General features: G+C 41.7%; 1 protein-coding gene across 1 annotated transcript in view; it reads left to right on the top strand.

Moving 5' to 3' along the window:
• The window catches only part of zswim5 (zinc finger, SWIM-type containing 5), a 38054-nt gene extending 16034 nt beyond the window's left edge, over nucleotides 1-22020 (top strand). Inside the window, exons 2-14 of the mRNA XM_055202093.2 lie at nucleotides 6757-7113; nucleotides 8606-8754; nucleotides 9174-9324; nucleotides 10671-10847; nucleotides 10947-11123; nucleotides 11643-11789; nucleotides 11929-12066; nucleotides 14923-15180; nucleotides 15872-16007; nucleotides 17906-18063; nucleotides 18142-18305; nucleotides 18389-18470; nucleotides 18576-22020. Of these exons, the coding sequence (XP_055058068.1) occupies nucleotides 6757-7113; nucleotides 8606-8754; nucleotides 9174-9324; nucleotides 10671-10847; nucleotides 10947-11123; nucleotides 11643-11789; nucleotides 11929-12066; nucleotides 14923-15180; nucleotides 15872-16007; nucleotides 17906-18063; nucleotides 18142-18305; nucleotides 18389-18470; nucleotides 18576-19438 (2957 nt within the window). The 3' untranslated portion in view covers nucleotides 19439-22020. The remainder of the gene's footprint in view (nucleotides 1-6756; nucleotides 7114-8605; nucleotides 8755-9173; nucleotides 9325-10670; nucleotides 10848-10946; nucleotides 11124-11642; nucleotides 11790-11928; nucleotides 12067-14922; nucleotides 15181-15871; nucleotides 16008-17905; nucleotides 18064-18141; nucleotides 18306-18388; nucleotides 18471-18575) is intronic.
• The last annotated feature ends 482 nt before the right edge of the window (nucleotides 22021-22502 follow it).

Here is a 22502-nt window from a genome sequence, read left to right as displayed (position 1 = left end):
GCCATAGAAAGACTTCCATTGGTGAGCTGCTCTTTTGAGAGCTTCAGGGCCGTTTTAATGAATGGATATCTGGCAATATGCCCTTCTTTGTGCACAGAGCCCAGCTAAAGTGCATTGTGTTGTGTTCATTGTGTTCCTATTATTCTGTATGTGTGCACATGCATGAAACAGCTCAGTGCAGTCTTGCTAATTTTGCCCAAATATTTCTGGTTTTCATAATAGAAAATGTATTTAGGGAGTCATCCAGATTTTCAGGTTAGTTTATTGTGATCAAGCAGTCACTATACTCCTTAATGCTTGTTTATTTTGCAATGCACACGGCATCCATTCTGTGCATACAATAGGGTATTGTCTTTTTTTGAGTAAACGCTATCTCTCTTCAGGCCTTTTGGTTTAGATCTCAGTGAGCTTGGGTTTGCACTGGCACCAACGTCCCTACGCAACATTCCTCTATCTTCTCTCTGTCTGGGCCTCTGATCTCCCAGCAGTGGTGGTCGCACAGGACCCTGCTTCCAAGCTGACGCCTGCTAAGCACTGATGGTTCTTTGTGGGCAACAATGGCAGGACAGGCCCCAGCCTGAGGCCTAGACAAACCCATCCACAACAATGGGGGTCTGTGAATCGGAGGCCCAGTGGGCAGCCGGTGCAGCGGGAATAAAGCAGGTCAGGGCCAGATTAAGAGTGTTAAGGCAAACGCTGCGCAGGGCTAACGGGTGCATGCCAGCTCAAAAGGCAGTCCTGAGAGAGACAGAGGGAGGGAGGCCACAGACAATAAGAAGTTTGAGGGGAGATAGTTGGAGGAGGAGCATTTGTAATTAGAGATTCAGCCATTGCTGTCTCAGCTGATTTCTAAGCCATGCACACCTTCAGGGTCTCATCACTTTAATGCATGCGAAAGCTAAGCAGGAAGGCCTTGTTAAAAATGATTATTTTGTCTTTGTGCTCCCCCTTCCCTGTTTTTTTGTTCTTGTCCATATGCTTTGCTTAGTTTGCTGAGCGTTTGTGGAAGTAATTGCAATGAGGTTGACTGGATGTGGCGTGATAGTCATTTACTTATCCACATCAATGATGTGATGTGAGGGTGGATATATATTTAGACAATATAGACAATTATTGTTCAAAATATTTTTGTGCGTAACACACCAAATATGATGTTACAGCTTTTACCATGTGATTATAGCTTCTTTAAATAAAGAGAGGTAGAAGGTGAACAGTTGAATAGTTTAGAGGGCAGTGGGAAGGAAATGCAGGCGAGGTAACACTGCTGGGACAAGCCCAGAGTACATATTGACATTTTCCAACCTTGTAGATGTAAGCACAAAGCACACAACAGATGTAAGCCCATTGGTCCTCAGGAGCTTTTTCCTTCTTTTATCTGATACTGGTTTTACAGCTGCGGGGCAAACTGAAGTCATACCTCCTGGTAGGAAACTATTAAAGATGGAATGCTGCGGGAGTCAAAAACATCATATGGTTTGATATGGGGACGCCTACGTTAAGTTACGTTCTCCGGTTCTTACCCTTCCTATTGATTAGGATTTTTATTTTTGGTACAGATGGATGACTCATGAAGCTGATTAAATAATTATCCATCAGTCCAGGCCATACTTCTAGTGTAAGCTCAGCTCAAAAAGCTATTGTGTCCTGCAGACTGCAGCTTGTCAATTGCAGGCAAGCAGATGGTTTGTACATGTTCGCATATTAAACAGAATCGAGTCTGCATTTAGGGAAATGAGAAGTAAAGGCCAGAGAGCTGCAGAACGTCAGTGCCGGACGGGTGCTCGGAGGGCACATGCTGGTTGGCTGTTCACAAACAATCCATCAGTGATCAGGGAATGTGCAGGCCGGTGACCTTTCTCTGCTGTCAGATTGTCTTAACCACACAGACTGGCCACATCCAGCTTTACCACAGAACAATACATGTCCAAAATCTCTGCATGTGGTTTGATGCTTACTGTAAGATTAAGGTCAAATTTATGTAGACCGATTACAATTGGTGCATATAAAAATGCTTTACAGTGATGATTGCTGCAACATGTCATGATAAAATGTGTGTTCGTCGAGACGTAAATGCAATGAAAAGAGGGACTGCTCCACAATCTTGTAAAGGTCTATCTGTATCACACTTTGTTGGAAAAAGCATGCTTTCCCTATTAAGCTGTGAAAAGGAAACATATGCATATTCAGCTAGCTTTTTAAATGGAATAGAAGATAACCTTGAACAGAAATAACAATGAAAGGATATCCCCCGCCTCTCTTTCCACACTGCACGGTTTTACTTTAAGTGCATCTGCTTTTATCTCAAGCAGGACATCTGGTTGTGCTTACGGCCTGTCCAAAAGTGCGATTCATCTCCTCCGTTTTGCCCGTGTGCCTTCAAATTCATCTGCCGCTCTAGCTTGTTTTTAGCTTGAATTATCCGAGAATAAAGGCTCCTCAGCCAGCTAGTTTGCATCAGATGCTAAATTGTTGGTTTTGAACTACCCGGCGCTGTATGATTAGCCTGGCTTTAATTTCCCCCCTTCACTTTATGCACAATGCACATGGTTCAAGCTAATGGAGGCTGCGTATGCCTTGGTGTTATTTGAGATTTCCATGGAAGTTAGACTCGCTGCTCAGGGTGGCCCACTGAAAGGGAAGCTGATTGAGCCCTGCGAGCCTCCTTTCTTAAGGTTCACAATTCGGTGGGTCAGAAATCAATTACGTGTGATCGTGACAAATGACTCAAGCGCAGGGTCTTGGGATGGTGTTTGAGCGACATCACAAATGAATCAATCAAGCCTTTATCAGAGTAGATAGAAGCCCCCTGCGCATGGCTCAATGTGTGTGCCCCTGCATATGCATGTCTGTTGTGTAGTGATATATGGGTGGGGGAGTGGGAATGCTGATGCGGTGTTAACCATATTGCTGCTGGGACAGATGGAATATAGAAAGGTGGGGAGGGGTGGGAAGATCTCGTGCATGCAGTTTTGGCCCAGTGCCTGCCATAAAGGACCCCGTTTGGCCTCCATGGCTGATTAGAGGTTAATGGTTTAAGAGTGTGTGGAGACTTTGCAGCGATTGGCTGATAAGCTCTCTGGTGGGTGTGTCCAAGGGGGTGGCAGATGGCACAGATAGAGTGAGCCTACAAGTAAATGAATGAAAAGGGGGGACTTCTCTCTTCTCGATTCTCCTCATCTCCAGTTCCCTGATCGGTGGGCATTGCTTTATGCGGTGGTGTGAAGCTCCCCTTACGCCTCCTTCTCCAACAGATGGCCACTGGGGCTCAGTGGCTAAAATGACTGTGAAAACCCAGGCTGGGTGAGCGTGCGATAGCGGGCATCGCCTGCAGTTTAATTACGACTTTTACAGAGGATTGCAACGTAGACGGGTGACTGCTGCTAGCCGGTGCTGCTAAGCTAGCCACAAAGGTTGGCACAGAGATACGAGTCAACCCTAGAGCATAGGGGATTGTACCCTGAGAGAAAAATCTCTTGTGTCATATGGACAGTGACATGTAAGCCCCCATCGCTTCCCCAGAGATGCATTATTAAATACAAGCTGTGCACAGCTTCTTTTGACTTTAAAACGCATTTGAATTTAGGGAAGCCCATGATGCGTGCTTTGGTTGTAGTGTACTGAGTATCATACTCTTTATGAATATTTACCTGTAGGCTTTGTCATGTGTTGGGTTTTGTTCTTTGCATCTCATGTGTTAGGAAAGGGAAGCACATCTGTTCGTAGCAGTTTGCTGCCGTTGGAATTGGTTTGGTGTTCTAGTTTCTTCTGTAAGCGGCTTGACATTTATTTGTTCCACAAAGACTCACCTAGTTTTCTTTGCTGCTATTTTACAGTACACATTATACTCTAGTGTTATCTTTTCAGGCCCAAACCTTGTGTATATCCAACAATCCAGTTTAACAGGCCTCTCAAGAACGAAGAGATGAAACGTGAACACAACAGCCTTCAAGACACAATCAAGAGATTGTTGTGTGTGGTTAGAACGACGATATTAATTACTGCTTTCTTGTCGATGACGTTGCATGGCTCATTGTGACTGACACCAACACTCTATCTGCTAATGACATCCATCCTAGCTCTATTTTCCTCTACAGTTCATTCCTTTCTCCTCATCCCCTCCGGTCTGACTGCTCTCAGCCAGGTAGTAAATGATCGGAGGGGGGAGGAGGGGACCGATCATGGTGTGAGCATAGATGGAGGTTAGCCTGAAAAGAGCAATCGTGGAGCTCGTGGTGGAGCAGCATGTAATGCTGCATCTGAGCAACAAAAGGCCTGGTGGAAAGGGTGGGGGAGTGAGATGAGAGACAGAGAATAAACAGACAAGGAGGGCTCTTCATGTCCATCAGTAGCAGATGCATGCTCTCCATTGCAAGCCCTGTCACATGAGCCTATGGGCTCATCTTCTTTTCTATAACCCCATCAACAGATGCGTCATAGACGTTGTCATGGCCGTTCCTAACACTACGTAACTCTTGGAATCCAGTTCTTTATTAGTGATGCTTAGGGGTTTGTTTCAGTTACTAATGCTAGGAAAAAAGTCACTTATTGACTGTTGGGGAAATGCGATCAGATGATGTTGCGAGCCAGATATGAGCTAATTTGTAGAAGCAGTTGCACCAATATATAGTTCTTATATTCTTTCTCTTTGTTCCTTATATTTTCCTGCTTTTCTGTCTTTATTTTTTCATCATAAGTGGTTTCTCTGCAAGAAGTGATTGTGTATCTGATGAAGGGTGACACATGGGAGGAGTAGATTCAAACAGCACAGTATAGTGACTCCTTTTAAAAGCAGCTGGGAGATTTACAGCAGGGAGGTCTACTTATATCAGACACCATTACGGCAAACATTATCATTGTAGGGAGGTTCACTCGGCAACGGTCGGCTGCATTTGATGCCGGCTGGGATGCACGTCCTTCGTGTGACTAATGCTGCCCAGTCGCTGGAAAGGTCAAGCAAAACTGATGGTGTTCGCCAGCAAAGTGTGTCGTTCTGTTCAAATTTAAGTCTGTTTAGTCTCAACTTTTGTTTTACAGTCTAAGATAATGCATGATCAGATAATGAAATGGTTTCGCCATACAGGCACCCTCATTGCCTCCCATTTTGAAATGTAAAACTGTTCGCTCTTTGCATACATTGTGGTAGGCAAGATTATGCATTGTTTGCCTTGCAAACATGCATTGGCCGGAATGCTTACGTTCAGACATAGACTAGGCTGTTAAGCCCCTACACATCTCGCCGTTTCCAATAATATGCTGTGCCACTGTCCGCAAAGAGATGTCAGATCTTTACTTTGCAGCACAGTGAAATGCACAGCTTGATTGCGCTTGCCGTAGCTCTTCAAAGAAAAACGAGCCCAATAAATGCACTCCTCTCCATTCTTACACACTCCCGTGAATCTTTGTCTCTCTAACCAAATTCGTTTTGAACTCTCCATTGTGCCAAAAGTAATTTGCAACACATAGGGGCACTCCCTCTCCTTTTTCTGTCTTTTATCAAAATGAAAACAGACATCACCATAAACTCCCCTTAATCAGATGGCTCTGTTGTGTTGGCAGTGCCTGAAAGGGTTTGGCAGTAAATTGGACGTCGGATTTCTTTTCTGCAAAATCTCGGGCTGAGGAGGGGGCCGACTTCTCAGAAGAACTCGTCTGGAAAAGCCTTTTGTGGGATTTGGCAAGGGAACAGCCGGCTTTGCTCATGCTTATTAGGCACCCCTGTCGCACCAGTCGTACCCTAGAATTAATTGTGATGTGTGCGGTTGTCTGTCTGTCTGCATGTGTATATTGGGGCACACCTTCTAACTCTGGTATTGTGGGGTTTGTTCTGGTCAGGGACTCTGATACAGAGCTTTAGATATGAGCTAGATGCATTTCTGGGGCATATGGGCTGGTAACCAAAGAAAGACTTGCTCTGACCGTTTATGTACTGCAACAAAATGTTGAGTTTTCGGTCTATAGTGATTTGAGATTCAAATGTTCTCTTTCCCCCCGCAAGTGCTTATGTAATGTTGTCCATGTGTGTTGTAATAAAAGTCTCTATTGGTTCAGATTGATACAGTAATTCAAGTCTCTCAACCCCCTTCTTCTGGCTTTTATGATTAATAATTTAGCAGTCTAAGTGAAGAGTGAGCCCTCCTATTGGCCACCAAGATGTGCATACAGTATTTCTTTATCCTTTCAGCTTATTTTCTCCTCCCTTGAATCTTGAATGAAGCTTAGTTTCTTTTAGGAGTTGATCACCATGTTTACTGGGATGTGTTGCATGGGAGTATCGGGCAGAACTAGGCCTAAAATGAACCTTCTTAATCTATGGAATCATCTTGAGTCTCCAGACAAACCTTAAAATAATAAATAAGAGCTACATTTTATGGTTTAAGTGGAAATTGTAGACAACTTGTTTAGGAAATTTTGCAGAACCAGTCACCGTTTATCTCATCTAGAGTTCTGTTAAAGTTTTATGTACTGTAACTTTAAGATCGGTTATCCCAGCAACTAGATAACATCTTCCTCTGGCTATATATGTTAAACCTATCACCTGTTCTGTGGTTTGGTAACCACTAGTTACCAAACTATTCTCTTGCACACTCAAACAATGGTTTGGTAGTAACTTAACTTCCTGTTAAGCGGGTTACCAGGTTCTGGTTACTAGCCCCATATCCATGTTCACAGAGTTGTGTTCGACATTGATGAAAAGATAATTGTCATTGCTACTACAAAAGCCACTATTAATTTTAACTTTCCTCTCTTTCTGTTTAGGTTTTCACCTCAGTGGCACAGTCACGGAGCCGGCCACGCAATCCGAGCCGGAGACGACGCACAAAGTGGCCATCAGCTTCGACCGATGTAAAATCACCTCAGTGACATGCGGCTGTGGCAACCGTGACATCTTCTATTGCGCACACGTGGTGGCGCTGTCCTTATACCGCATCCGCAAACCCGAGCAAGTCAAGCTGCGGCTGCCCATCTCAGAGACACTCTTCCAGATGAACAGAGACCAGCTGCAGAAGCTGGTACAGTATCTTATCACGGCCCACCATACGGAAGTGCTGCCCACCGCTCAAAAACTGGCTGACGAAATCTTGTCCTCCAACTCTGAGATCAATCAAGTACATGGTGAGAACAATCAAATGTACCTGAAAGATACAAATGTATGTGCTGTTTGTGCATACCAGGCACGATGTGTGCAGTTTTAAGAAGCTGGTAGTTTAGATCTCTAGATCTTCTTCCTGCAACACACATTTCTTCCTGAACATATTTTTCCAAAGAGCCTCTTAAACAAGGAAGTCCATCCTCATGCTCTCTGACCTTGTTTTGAATGGGAATGAAGAGGTTGGGCAGAAGCCCCTTATCAATGTTTAATCAGTAGTTATGTTCTGATTCTGGAATGTGCACAATGTGTTAACCTGCCTGTGGGACTTAAACAGATCAAAAGTGCAACCAGACCTATTGCAGATCTTAAAGCCATTATGCACACAAAGAAGTTTCCTGATATCAGTATTTTAATGTAATTAATTCAACATGTATTTCAAAAGCAATGCTTTATATACACCACACCTGGTTCTATATCTTGTGTACTGAAATACTCTCATAGTGTGTCAATGCCAATGCTTTGTCACATACTGCTGATAATCTGCAGTTTGTAAATTGTTATTGGAAGTCCGTCCAAGACTTTTGAAAACTAATCTATGTCTCAAAATGGATCTTCTTACCAAATAACAAATGCCAAGAAAATATGCAAGCAATGAAGAATTGAATGGTCTGCTTTCAGAGATGTATAAATATGGTCTGTCTAATCTCTATACGAAGTGCTCAGATGCAAAACCATCTAAGTGTCTAAGACATGTTTTCTTGTAAATTAGCATTTTTTAGCAGACTCTTAATAGATTCTGGCAACAAACTGGTATTTCTGAATAGCATGAAGCTGGGATTAATTGGATCTAAATCGATAGTATTTGATGAACATGCAAAATGTGACAAGACCATTCGGTTAATCTCATCATGTCATTTTTGACAGAGGTGGCGTTTAGCGGCTTTTGTATCTGAGTTCCTCATATAGGGCAGGTTTATGGTGTCTTTAAGTGAAATTCAATAGATCCAAATGTGCTGATGTGTTTTGTTCTAGAAAAGCGGGCTGTAAACCTAAAGTGCATTGACATATTGGAAATACAGTAAGACTGCGCTTAGATAAAGTGATTGCCTCTAATGCATTTGGCTTTTCTTCCCTTTATTTCCTTTTTTGCAAATCATTGTGTGCTCCTCGCTAAAAAAGCACAATTATCCCCACCGTAGCTCGGTGACGGCAAGCAATCTTTTGACAATCAAACCCTGAAAGCTGTGATTTGACTCGCCTCCATTCAGCATTGTTATTGGTTTGTATTGGTCAAAAAATGAGCATTCTGCAAACAGGAAGTGATATTATTGATTTAGGTTGTGGTTTTAAAACAAACCGGATTGGGCAGTTCTGTTTTTCAGTGTTAGGAAAGCATCTTTTCCCATTCTGATATTTCATTTTTTAATGGTTTACTAAAGCTGCCACCATGCATTTGCACTGTTAAATGATATATGCATCAAGTATCCAAAATAACCTGGTGCATTTCTCTCCCAGGGGCCCCGGATCCCACAGCAGGTGCCAGTATTGATGATGAGAACTGCTGGCACCTGGATGAAGAGCAAGTGAGGGAACAAGTCAAACAGTTTCTCTCTCAGGGAGGATACTATGGCTCAGGCAAGCAGCTAAACTCCATGTTTGCCAAGGTGAGACACTGTCCCTATCTGTGTGCGAGTGTGATGCTCGGTGAGAACGGTGCTGTTGTGGTGAATTATGGGTTTGGGAAATCCTGGGAGACCTATTTAAATCAATGTATTTTAATGAAATGTCAAGCTGCCTCTAATTTTCAATAGCCAGTGTAGTTCATTGCTTTTGCTATGGTATGCCTGTAGATATTTATGACTATTCTACATCCAGTTATTTACATAACCATTTTAATCTAGTAGTACTTTAAGCTAAACGCTAGTTTTATAGAAAATGCTTCACATTATAATCCTCAATGCTTTTGTTAAAAAAATCATGCTTTTCCATACATATGGTGACATTGTTTTACATTTGGTTTGTATTGGATACAGGTGTGTGTGTTAGTTTTAGTACATCAGGTTAAACAAAGATGTTTGTACAGGTGAGGGAGATGCTGCGGATGCGGGATTCAAACGGTGCACGGATGCTCACACTTATCACAGAGCAGTTCATGGCTGACCCACGCCTGTCGCTATGGCGACAACAGGGCACAGGCATGACCGATAAATGCAGACAACTCTGGGATGAGCTAGGTGAGTTCTGCTTAATGCCATTTCCCAATTAACATCATTGCTTGTGTTTGAAATGACCTTTATATTAGCCATTCAGATTCTTAAGATAATGTTATTGCTGGGGTATAAACACACAAATCATTAAAATTATCAATTTTTTTATATAACTTGTTTATTTTAGTTACATTTCTAAAAAAAAAATTGTTTCTGATTTGTAAGGTAGGTAGTGGTTAAGATTAGGAATAAAGTTTGGCCCATAGTTCTTTGATAGGAATGTTGTTCCACGGCTTACAAAGAGTGTTGATCACTTTGTCCATGTTTCCCTATAAGACCCTGAAAACCTCCTTCATGCATCTTTTTCTGGCAGTGTTAGCATAGCTCAGTATACAATTACCCCAAGTTCCACTCTCCTTTGGGACGTACATCCTAATCACTCTTCTACAGATTGAACTCTTATCATCAGTACTTACTCTTCTGCTCTTTGGTTCAATATCGCTAGCCTTAAGCACATCTATGTGTAGCATCTTCTTGACCTGTAACAGTTCGGGCACAGCTAGTGGATCACAGTACTGAGGTACATGCAAAAGACAGGCCACTCACATCTATCAGGATAGCATGAAAGGGCCAGGATCAATGAGCTTTAAGGCTGCCTCCTATTGATTGGGCCATTTAAAGAGGTTGATGGGAGCACATCCTGAGGAGGCTTATTTGAGAGCAGATCTTTGCTGCATGTCTTTTGTTGTAGCTGTAAACAAGTCATTCCTTTTGGGAAAACTGAGCGCTCTAATTTCTCGAGATGAGGCTTCTGGTCCATCACAATTAAACAATTGTGAAAAGCGCTATATAAATAAAATCGAATTGAATTGAATTGACAATGACCAGTGCCTTGAAACAATTGAGCAGACGGTTCAGCATTATTTAAGCTTGACAGTTTTGCCGATTGGCGTGAACTCCACAATTCAGCCAATCAGTGATGCTGTACATGACAGCAATGGAAAAAGATGCAGGCTAACCATCTGTTACCTAGATACCAAAAAAGCAATGTGCAACCCTGCCAGTTACACAAGCCCACCAGACAACCCTGAACCTGCCAAATTTCATGCAATGTGCACCGCCAACGTTTGACGTTGATGCACTATAACGTCTTCCATTTAATACGCTAGTTTTTCCATTTTACTTTTAGAAACTAGGCTTTCAAGCCTTAATGGGTTGAGAAGTATACAATTTTGAAAAAATTCTATACCTCACCCTGTTTTCTCTTTTATGCATTCTTATACCCTTTCATACTTATTCTCACCTTCTCCCCACCTGCGTTTTAAAATCTGCACTTCAGTTTTAAAGACTCTCTGTGTGATGTGAATTTGCAGGTGCGCTCTGGGTGTGTATTGTGCTAAACCCACACTGTAAGAGCGAAGAGAAGAGCGCCTGGCTGAGACAGCTGAAGAAGTGGGGAGACATGGACATCTGCCCTCTAGAGGATGGCAATTACGGCAGCGAGCTGCCCAACATCACCAATGCCCTGCCACAGAGCAACCTGGCTCAGGGTTTGTATCCGTTCTATTGAATTGCACCGCAAGTCTTCCTCACTTCTTCTTTCAGTGTCGGATGCTCTTATAACCATGTTTTCTTTGAACTCCGCATAGACTCAATGGCCCGGCCTAGAAGAACGGTGTTCACAAGAGCCATGGAAGCTTGCGACCTGCACTGGCAGGATAGTCATTTGCAACGAATCATCAGCAGTGACTTCTATATGTCCACAGCCTACCAGAGAGAGGGAGAGAGCCTCCTTTTTAACCCCCAGGGCCTGCCACTGTGGCTGGGTGAGTTTAATGGGAACACTGGTATATAAGACAATGAATCTCTCAGGGGCATTCAAGATCATATTTCACCCCAAAATCAATAACTAAGACTATTAAGCTTATGCAAATTACATAAGTCCCGATGTAAATCATGTCCCCCCCCCTGAAATTCTCATTAATGTTAATGTGTATTTTTGTGTAATTTTTAGTGTATATTTTTATGTAAAAGTTTTAACTATTGCAATGCAATTTAGGGGCAGTGCAACAACTACTACCAAACTTTACAAATACTTGACCAACTGAAACTCTTGATTAAGATGTCTGAGGTTTGAAGTCCCTTCAGTGGTCAGTGTTGTAATCTGTCTGATTTCACTTCTGCTTGATCCAGAAGCTAAAATAGAAAGATTTTGTGCTGGAAAATTGTGCAACTTAAACCCCAATCTGCACATTTAACATGAGAATAAGTTGGCGAGTTCCACAATGTTAATACATGTGTTCATTTACATGTATTAAATACATGTTTTGTGATTTATGTTTCAGATCATGTGCCTACAGCATGCGCCAGGGTGGATGCTCTGCGTTCCCATGGTTACCCCCGAGAAGCCTTGCGATTGGCTGTTGCCATTATCAATACCCTGCGGCTCCAACAGCAACGACAATTAGACATTTACAAACATCAAAAGAAAGGTAACATGCACAGACCATAACATAGTCACACAGACAACATGTTTTGCATAAATTAGCTTTTTTTTTAAATTGCATTTTAATGCTTTAGAATGAATTGTGTTTAAAGAATGTGTCAAACACTCTCTCTGTCTGTCTTCAGAGCTGCTACAGAGAGGAATGACCAACACCACCAATCTAGAGGGATGGGTAGGCCATCCCCTCGACCCGGTTGGCTGCCTTTTCGCCACCCTCACGGAGACGTGTCGAGTGGAGGATGACAATACCATGGATACCGGAGGTACACAATTATAGGCTGTCAGTGCGCCTGCAATCTTCTGTCTTTTTTATGACTCCTCAAGACGCCTTGGGCATTATTTGGTTCCTCGCTCAGCAACTGGCCTGCGTCTTTGAGAGCTTCATTCATTCTTCTGGTGCCCCAATCTCTCCGGTCTTTACAATTGCCCTCCTCTTTTGAGCAGTGTTAAGGGGAGCTATTGTATCAGAAAGGTCATTCTGCACACACTGTGGTGTAAAACGTATAAAATCAATCAGCATTTGCATTCCATACATCCCTTCAAGCTCAAACCAATGGAAAGTGTTGGCCATTGTATTCCTGTAGTGAGGAACCCACAGAGAGGCATTGTGTGCTTGAATAATACTGGCAAATGGTACTGTGACTTGGAAGAGATTGTGCATATATGTGGGCCTGTCCCGTTGCAGCGCTCCCCTTTTGGCCACGGTGCAATAGCGACCGTGTTGTGTGTATGCGATTGTTGTGTATGACAGTATGTGTGTTAGAGAGCATGGCTCTTTGTTTGACTCCGTTGCACAGTTGGAAACATCTGGCATGTCCTGGGATGGGGGTGGGCTCTTGGCCTGGAGCTCTGAATCTTAGCTTAGCAGGACCAGCAACAGCAGCTGTAGCAGTACGGAAAGCCAAAACAAAAGTTATCTGGGTTTTTTGATTAAGAAACTATTTACTCTAAAACATGTTACTGAATGCAAAACGTTATAGCCAACGGGACAAAATGTTGTTTGAACCTGGGAATAATCTGGGCTGAACTTAAAGGTCACGTTCTTTCTGTGTTTTTGAAGCTTTGGTGCGCAATATAACATGTTTATGTTTCACGTGTAAAGAAACGCGGTATTTTTCAAACAATTTACTACTCTGTATGGCGCTGTTTTCACTGTCCTCAAAACGGGCTGATGTCTTCCTTGTTTTATGAAGTCTCTTCTTCAGAAATGCGTATCGAGTTCTGATTGTGTAGCTTGTTTAGTGTGTTGTGATTCGATAGCAGCTTAGCTTGCCGTTAGCTTAGCTGGCAAATGACGTATTCCTGTGCGTGGAGTTTAGTCAAAAAACTGTTCTACTGACGTCATTTAAGCAGAAACTAGAGGGCTGTAGTCCAAACCGGCTGTTCGCTGTAGGCTTTGAAAGGCGAATTCTGTTAAAGAAAATATATCACCTGACAGTAAACTTTGAGCTTTATCATTTTGCAGGTATTATTTATGCTATTACAGCAACATTACACACTAACCAGGGTTTAAAAAATGGGATCAGGAAGAATGTGACCTTAAATATAAATGTCTACAAATATTTTTAAAGGGATAGTTCACCTGAAAATAAAAAAAATCTGGCATAATTTTCTCAGTCTCATGTTGTTACAAACCTGTATGAATTTTTTTGTTCTGATGAGCATGAAGAAAGATATTTTGAGAGTGTTTGTAACCAAATCGATCAGAGGCCCCATTGACTTCATAGTAGGAAAAGAATACCGTGTAAGTGAAAGGGGCCTCTGATCGGTTTAATTACAAACATTACTTAAAATATTTTTCTTTTGGTTAATCAGAACAAAGAAATGTATACAGGCTTGTATGTAACTACACCGATCAGAAGCCCCATTGATTTTCATAGTAGGAAAAAATAATAATTTGTAAGTGAATGGTGCATTGAATCGGTCTAATTACAAACATTACTAAAAATATTTTCCTTTTGGTTCATCAGAACAAAAAAATGTGTAGAGGCTTGTATGTAACTACCCCGATCAGAAGCCCCATTGACTTTCATAGTAGGAAAAAAGAATACTATGTAAGTGAATGGTGCATTGAATCGGTCTAATTACAAACATTAATCAAAATATTTTCCTTTTGGTTCATCAGAACAAAGAAATTTTAATAGGCTCGTGTGTAACTAAACTGATCAGAGGCCCCATTAATTTTCATAGTAGGAAAAAATAATACTGTGGAAGTGAATGGGGCCCCTGATCGGTTTAATTACAAACATTCCTCAAAATATCTTCCTTTTGGTTCATCAGAAAAGATTTATACAGGGTTGAGAGTAAGTAAATGATGACAGTATTTTTATTATTTTTTATTATTTTTATTTTTTTTTTTGAGGGGGAGAACTATCCCTTTAACCACAGATTTTTTTTTTTTTTAGTTTTGATCATTGGCTCAGAGCATCTTCAGACCAAACCTCACTAAAGAAACCTATTGAAATTGTAGAAAAATCTAAACGAGAGACACTCGATGAGGTGCATTTCACAATAATTTGGCTAAATTGTTAGTGTCTAAAGCAGAATAACACAATTTTTCTTTGTAAACCTGAGATGAAATCCATTACAATCTTGTTCTGACTTGTGTCAGAACAATGTTCATGCCACCAGCTATTAGTAATAGATATAAGCAGGGAAAAAGAGAAGTGTGTTGGTGAACCCTTATCCCCAGCCACTCCCCACTATACAAACAGGACTGGAAAAAAGATAATTTGTCAATGGGTTTTAAGTCTGTTGGTGTTGATGGTCTATGTTCTTATCAAACAGATGGTGCTTTTCTTTTGTATCATACACACACCCACAGACACTCATATAGATACCTTGTCAGTGCAGGGGGGTGTAAAGTTTAGGTAGAGGAACTGCTTTCTTCATTTAGTCAACTTGTTTATAGACCCATGAAGCACAAAAGACGGTGTTAGGCAGAATAAGCTCCTCTGTTAATGACCAACGCCACTTATAAAACTTTAACCTCCCTGCTAGATTTCGATTTCATTCAGAGCTCAAGGTTAAAGGAGAGATGCCTCCATGATAAAATGTTAACAATGCAATGAAGCAATTAATCACACTAACATTAACAACACCACCTTATCTCCTGGCAGATTCAGGTGAGCCCAAGCCTCCCGTCTACCAGCATGTGCCGGTGTGGGGATGTCAAGACGGAGGAGAGTCGTACCTGGCGCTGGCGCTAGAGGTTGCGCTGATGGGCATGGGACAGCAGCGGCTAATGCCCGAGGGCCTGTACGCTCAGGATAAAGTGTGCCGCAATGAGGAGCAGATTGTGGCCAAGCTTCAGGAGATGGAGCTGGATGACGTATTAGTGCAGACACTCCGCAAGCAAGCTGTTCTACTATTAGAAGGTACACAATTTTTTGCTCTCAGTATCCACCTATTTAGTAGGATCTACCCCCCCCCCCTGACGCTAATTCCCTCTTCGTTGTCCTTTTGCTATTCCCATAACCTTTTCCCTCGTGTGGATATCTGTCTATTCCTCCTCCCTCTCTCTAGCCTGGCTCTCTCTGTGTCTGTGTGTGTGTGTGTGTGTGTGTGTGTGTGTGTGTGTGTGTATAAGAGAGCTCGGCATGTAAAAAGATCTGCAGGCTGGCCTCTGCAGTGTCCCCAACTCCCTGCCCCGAAACAGGCCACCCTGCATCTGAGCCTCCCGCCGACATGCGGTGTAACCTTAGAGCAGACATCTGGGCTGCTACTAGGGAGGACAGACTCTGTCAAAGCCCATAAGGCCTCGTCTGCCTGTTTACTTTCTCATCGTCCTCCCCAGTCGTCCATACACTGAGCGATGCACTCCTCTCAAATTGCTTTCTCGCTTGCTGTGCATGCCCTTACTGATTCATCAGTAAAGGTCAACCGATATAGGTTTTTTAATGGCTGGTAACTAGAGAGTGGAACGGTGATGTGTATATATGACATAAGCTAATGCAGTGTAATTGCAGCAAATGAGATGTATAGATATTTTGTAAAATCAAGCCTGGACTCCGCTATGAGGTCATCTGGTTAAAATATCGGTTTCTCTCTTTCTGGCCATGTGTGCAGGTGGTCCCTTCAGTGGTCTTGGTGAGGTCATCCACAGAGAGAGTGTTCCCATGCACACGTTCGCTAAGTACCTGTTCACCGCTCTGCTGCCGCACGACACAGACCTGGCGTACAAACTGGCCCTCCGAGCAATGAGGTGAGACACACTCTCTCTCTCTAATAAGACCTCAGATCTTTTCTTAAGAAAGTGTACATGTTCACATGAAATGTGTCTAATATTTAATTATGGTGGATCCACGGTTTAGCACTTTGGCTATGTACTACTTGCCCAGCTTACCAACAATGCTATGCAAAGTTGCACAACGCCCCTCACCCTTTAGATACAAGTTGTGCAACGTGCTCTCCGGCCCCAGATGTATAAAGCCTCTTTGGGACCTTAATGCTGTACTTTTAAGCACTTCACTGCATATCATTATCTGATTCTAGCTCATCAGGGTCCTCACTAATACACAATCAATAGCAGGGCTCAGCCTGAGTCTAAGCTTGAGTTCACTCAGATAGGAGAAGCAGAGCCTAGAGTGTTTTTCCATACTGTTGTTGTTTATCAGAGAGAGCAAGCATGACCCCGAATGCTTGAAGAGCAAGTACACCCCCAAAAATAATTAAAATAAACAAACAAAAAGTGAATTTAAAGTGAATGGTGTAATACAGTATGTGCTGTCTGCCCTGTTGTATACGACACATTTTTGCAAATTTGGTAGATATTTTTGGTATTGTGCATAGTATACACTCTCAGAAATAAAGGTACACAAGTCACTGGGACAGTATCGTTTGAAAAAGGTACACTTTTGTACACAAAGAGTGCATATTGGTGATTCTCACAAAATCCAGATTTAAAAGGTGTCCAGCTTCATATTTTTTTAAAAAAGCCATTGAAGCCATTTTTTGCACATATAAGATTAATGTTTGAACTTACTATAACCATTTTTTTGAGGATTTTAAAAATATTTCCTATAGAATTATTTACATTTTTTAGATTATCATAAAAAATTATCATTACCGTAACATGATATTACATTTAATAGATGCATTTACAAACTCATGTTTCGGTAATGGGAACTATGTAAAAAGTTGTCTAGGTACTATGACAAATAAAATTTCAACTTTTATTTGGAGAGAAAAAATAAGAACTGCTTACCTGGTAGCCATCTTGAGTGTCACAGTCAATTATGTCCTTTCCAACAAATTTTTTTGTTGTTGAAAATGTTAGTTCCTTGAGTGCTTAAACAATGATTGAAAATTGTTGCTGAGGATGAGAAAATAAATGTAAATGTTTATAGTATAACATGCACTGAAGCTTTTATTTTTTAGATTTTTTTAATTATAAATATTTCCATGTCAAATAACCCAAATCCAGTCATGGACACGTTGCTGTAATGAACATTTTCCCCTTAAATGTGGAAAAAACAACAAAATTGGAATCAAAAAGCAAAATAGTACACAACGAGATGTTTGGAACTGGATGCTTCTTATTTTGATACTTTTACTTTTTTATCAAAATGTTTTATGACACCTTATAAGTCTAATTTTGTGAGAGTCACCCTTATTAGTACTTTTCAGGTACATATTGGTAGTTCAAAGATACATATTTGTACCTAAATCGTACATATTAGGTCCTCTTTTAAAGGGTACTGCCCCAGTGACAGCTTTTGTACCTTTATTTTTGACAGTGTATGTATTATATAATGTCAAAATTGTGTAAGAGTAATGTTATATGCTGTTAAATTACAGGGCTGCTGAATGCTTTATTCTGATTCGTTGAGAAATATTCCATGGGTGTTGTTTATTTTTCTGTAAAACGCCCACCTAACCTGTCAAATGTCTTAAAATAACCATCAAAGCAATGTCTTTGGTAGCCATGGTAGGCATAATTGACTCCTGTCCTTTTGAATGAATTATTTGAAAACAATGCACATTACGCATTTTACCACCTTGCGTGTGCATTATTTTCCGAATAATTCAACGGTCCGTCGTCAATTATTCCTTACATACATTGTGGTATGTGACTAATCCATATCATTATGTTTACCCCAGACTTCCAGTGCTGGAGTCCACCGCTCCATCGGGTGACGTAGGGCACAATCACCATGGCATCTCCATAGTGCCCAGCAGATACCCACGCTGGTTCACACTGGGCCATCTGGAATCTCAGCAATGCGAATTGGCCTCCACCATGCTTACTGCTGCTAAGGGTGAGTGCTTGAAACAATCACGCAGAGTTCATTTTAAACAAAACTTAAAAGCTAAGAGAAGTCTGTGTTGCGTCTCAGGTGACATGTTGAGATTGCGGACTGTTTTGGAGGCCATTCAGAAGCACATTCACTCCTCATCCCTAATCTTTAAACTGGCCCAGGACGCCTTCAAGATTGCGACTCCCGCAGATAACCCTCCCGACATCACGTTGCTCAATGTAGCGATGGAGCTCGGCCTTCAGGTAGAGTCAGACTTTAATCCCTGAATGCTATTTTGTTTTCTGAATGTCTGGTTTGTTTAACACAATGTGGCGTTTCTTTGCAGGTTATGAGGATGACTCTTTCTACGCTCAACTGGAGGCGAAGAGAGATGGTTCGCTGGTTAGTCACGTGTGCTACTGAAGTCGGTACGTGTCAAGCTACTCTACTGTTTGCTAATTTACATTTTATTCTTTTTAGTTTGAAAGTTTGTACTACCCATCTAATCTGGTTTGTCATCTGCCCCACTGTAGGACTTCGAGCATTGGTCAGCATTTTACAGAGCTGGTACACTCTGTTCACCCCCACCGAAGCCACCAGTATAGTGGCGGCCACCGTGATGTCCCACAACACCATCCTGCGTCTGAGCCTCGACTACCCGCAGCGAGAAGAGCTCGCCAGCTGTGCCCGCACTCTTGCCCTGCAGTGTGCCATGAAGGACCCCCAAAATTGCGCCCTGTCCGCCCTCACCCTCTGCGAAAAGGACCACATCGCGTTCGAGACGGCTTATCAGATAGTCATCGATGCCGCCTCCACGGGCATGACCTACTCTCAGCTCTTCACCATCGCCCGCTACATGGAGCACCGCGGGTACCCGCTTCGAGCTTTCAAATTGGCGTCTCTCGCCATGACCCACTTAAACCTGGCCTACAACCAAGACACGCACCCGGCCATCAATGACGTGCTGTGGGCTTGCGCTCTCAGCCACTCGCTGGGTAAGAACGAGCTGGCCACCATCATTCCTCTGGTGGTCAAGAGCGTTCACTGCGCGACGGTGCTTTCGGACATCCTTCGGCGCTGTACCATGACGGCCCCCGGTCTGGCCGGTATCCCCGGCAGGCGCAACTCGGGGAAGCTTATGAGCACTGACAAAGCGCCGTTGAGACAGCTACTTGACGCCACCATTAGCGCCTACATCAACACCACCCACTCGCGACTTACACACATCAGCCCGCGCCATTACGGAGAGTTCATCGAGTTCCTTAGTAAGGCACGCGAGACCTTCCTATTGGCCCAAGATGGCCACATTCAGTTTGCCCAGTTTATAGACAACCTCAAACAGATCTATAAGGGCAAAAAGAAACTCATGATGTTGGTACGGGAACGTTTCGGTTAAACGTCACGTGACAACAGGGGACTTGATCATCTTTCATTCATTCATTCATTCATTTATTTAAGGCATTATTTTATTCTTTTTTTGGTGAATTTCTACGTTTTATTTGTTTTGATCTGTCTTGTTTTTTATATCGTGAACAATCCCTGTTCACTAAGTTATTCTACCAGGTCGAACTTGTGGAGGGGAGAACAAGTGGTTATAACGCTTTTTTGTTTCGTTTAAGCTTGTTCTTACTTTCGTTTAATCAAACTGTTGTGATAAAATGTAAACGTGGCACATAAAGAGAAACCAAATGATTACAAGGTGAATTTTGTTAGGGGCTGGAACATTCAAAACAAATGGTCATTCCTGAAACACTCACACACAGTGTTACCGTCATACCTCGATCGTATTTTAAGGATCAGCTTTAACTCTGCTTAAGAGTGAACCACGGAGGAGTGAAACGGCCGAGACTTGCATCACTTCAATGCTACAAAGACAAGCCACACGACATCGAGTTCCTCCATATTCTACCGTGTTTGCTCATTTTCATCTCCGTTTCCAAATTTAAGGAGGATGAAAAATAAATGAGGATACCTGTGTGCTAAATCCTTCCAGAAGTTCTCGATAAGGTCACATCCTGAACAAAGCAGAGATGCCCGTCAGTGTCTAACATTATCAGCCATACGTTTCTCTGTTACCTCTCAGTGAAAAAATAAAAGACTTGTGAGATTGAGTAGCAGTAATAATACACATACTAGCACTTCATTCAATTCCATCCCCTTCACGACACGTTCGGATCAGCAATTATTAATCCGTGTATAAAATAGCGCAAGACTAAATGCTTTATTGACAGACAAATGACTTTAATGGCATTAAAAAGAAAACTGTACCATAATATCTTCCACATTCCATGACCTCCACCCTCCACAAGTGCCCCAGTGGATCCGAACACTTAGAATGCACTCTGCGGCTTCCATCTGAAGGAAAAAAGAAGAGTAGGGAGTACACGTGAAAAGAGACGCTCGACTCCGTTCTCAGGGAATCACTTAAAGAAACAAAACAGAAAAAAGTAGTAGCATAAGCATTTAAGATATTGTAAATATGAAAGTGTCAATTCAAAAAATTGTAAAGTTATAATTATTTATGATAATTGTATGTTTTTTTTTTTCTTTTCGGATACTTGAATTTGTTGGGCTGGGAATGTGACAACAGTAAGAGGAAAGACTTCAGAAACATTTCTCAGGTGCTCCTGTGTACATTTCTGATTTACAGTTTTATTTGTAACCTTTTAAATACTTTTGTTTATTTGCAAGAGGAAGCATTCGGGGAGATTGAAGAAAGGAGGGGACAAACGTTTATGAACAGACTATGCAGAACCACTTTACCATTTGCCCTCGCCCTCCCGATCTTCCTCCCTTTTTTTCTCTCTCTCTCTCTTTTTAGGGATATTCCTCGTTTGGCTGGGGGTTGGGGAATTTGTATCTGTAAGTAATCTGCACGAGCTGCAAGTTTGGACTTTGCCTTTGATCTACGTACAACTCTTTACTTTGAAGCCTTATAGTGTTCTCTGAAAGCACTGCATGTGTTTCAGGACATTGTGTTGGCAATGTCAATGGAGTACAGCACAGAGAAAACGGACTTGCGTCTTTAAACGGCCCGATCGGGATGCTACAGGATGCATCTGCTACTATTCTCCTTTATTGCAATGTGGTCAACACCACGGGTTAAGGGTTGTGATATCTTGCATATAGGGTCCATCTGTTTGGAGTTTGTGACATACCATTGCCTATTTTGAGATTGGGAGATGCTTCGTTAATGGCTAAATCTTGATATTTCGCAAGGTTGATTACTTTTATGGTTTCCATTTTTGCTTTTGTAACTTTCACAGAGTTCGTCTGAAAACATAAATTGCCTCAACTGTGGAATTCTCGAACCGCAAGGTGTTAAGGTGTCACATTATGCAGCCTTTGTTCCTCGGCCTGCTCATTCAGTTAGCTCATAAGACAGACCCCCCGGAGAAAGCTTGACAGTTTAGGGATTTTTTATTTTTTTGAATAAACACAACTGCAGAATTATAGCGCTGCCTGTTCCTTTAAGAAATATATATATATAAAATTGAAAAAAAAAGACGAAGAAAAAACAAAAAGGAAAAAAAAGACAAGCATTTTCTGTAGCTAACTAGTTGGTCCAATGGCATTGCAAAAAGAGAATAACCTCCTCTGGCTTTTTATTTCTCTCTTCCATACTCTTAAGTGTCTGTATGTGTTAACTGTACCAGTGTTTCGTTCTGTCCCTAGAGTTTAGAAGGAAAAAATAATAATCGCTGGTAGAGATTGTTCACTAGTTCATCTACTGTTTGATTTCGTTTCGTTTTTATTTAAGGGAAAGTGTTTGTCGCCTCTTTGTGCTACTGAATTATAAAAAGGTATCCAGTATTTGTTGCCACAAAAGTATAGTTCATCAACACTTTTTGTTTGTGCAACCTCTTGAGCTAATGTCTATAAACAAAAATTTATTACTATTTATGTAATGCTACTACCATTTTATATGACTTGTGTTGAATTTCAGTGCTTTTCTATGAATAAAGTGTGAAACACGTTCTTTGCCTCTCTTTTATGATATTTGTTAAAAGGGACATTTCAAGACTTTAAGATGTCATAAATCTTTGGTGTCCCCAGAGTGCTTATGTGAAGTTTTAGCTCAAAATACCATATAGATAATTTTTATAGCATTGACCCTTTTTAGGTGTGAGAAAATTGTGCCGTTTTTGGGTGCGTCATTTTAAATTCCAAAGATTTGATCTTTGTACTAAATGGCAGTGGCGTGGTTGGATGGTGCAGATTAAGATGCGGTATTATCCCCTTCTGACATCACAAGGGGAGCCATATTTCAATTACCTATTTTTTCACATGCTTGCAGAGAATGGTTTACCAAAACTAAGTTACTGGGTTGATCTTTTTCACATTTTCTAGGTTGATAGAAGCGCTGGGGACGCAATTATAGCACTTAAACATGGAAAAAGTCTGATTTTCATGATATGTCCCCTTTAAAAGGTTCTTCACAGCAATGCCATAGAAGAACC

The sequence above is a fragment of the Misgurnus anguillicaudatus genome, chromosome 2 (genome assembly GCF_027580225.2).
Source record: "Misgurnus anguillicaudatus chromosome 2, ASM2758022v2, whole genome shotgun sequence".
In the NCBI taxonomy this organism is placed as follows: Eukaryota; Metazoa; Chordata; class Actinopteri; order Cypriniformes; family Cobitidae; genus Misgurnus; species Misgurnus anguillicaudatus.
Note: the sequence above shows the minus strand (reverse complement) of the source record. Positions and strands in the feature narration are given on the sequence as shown.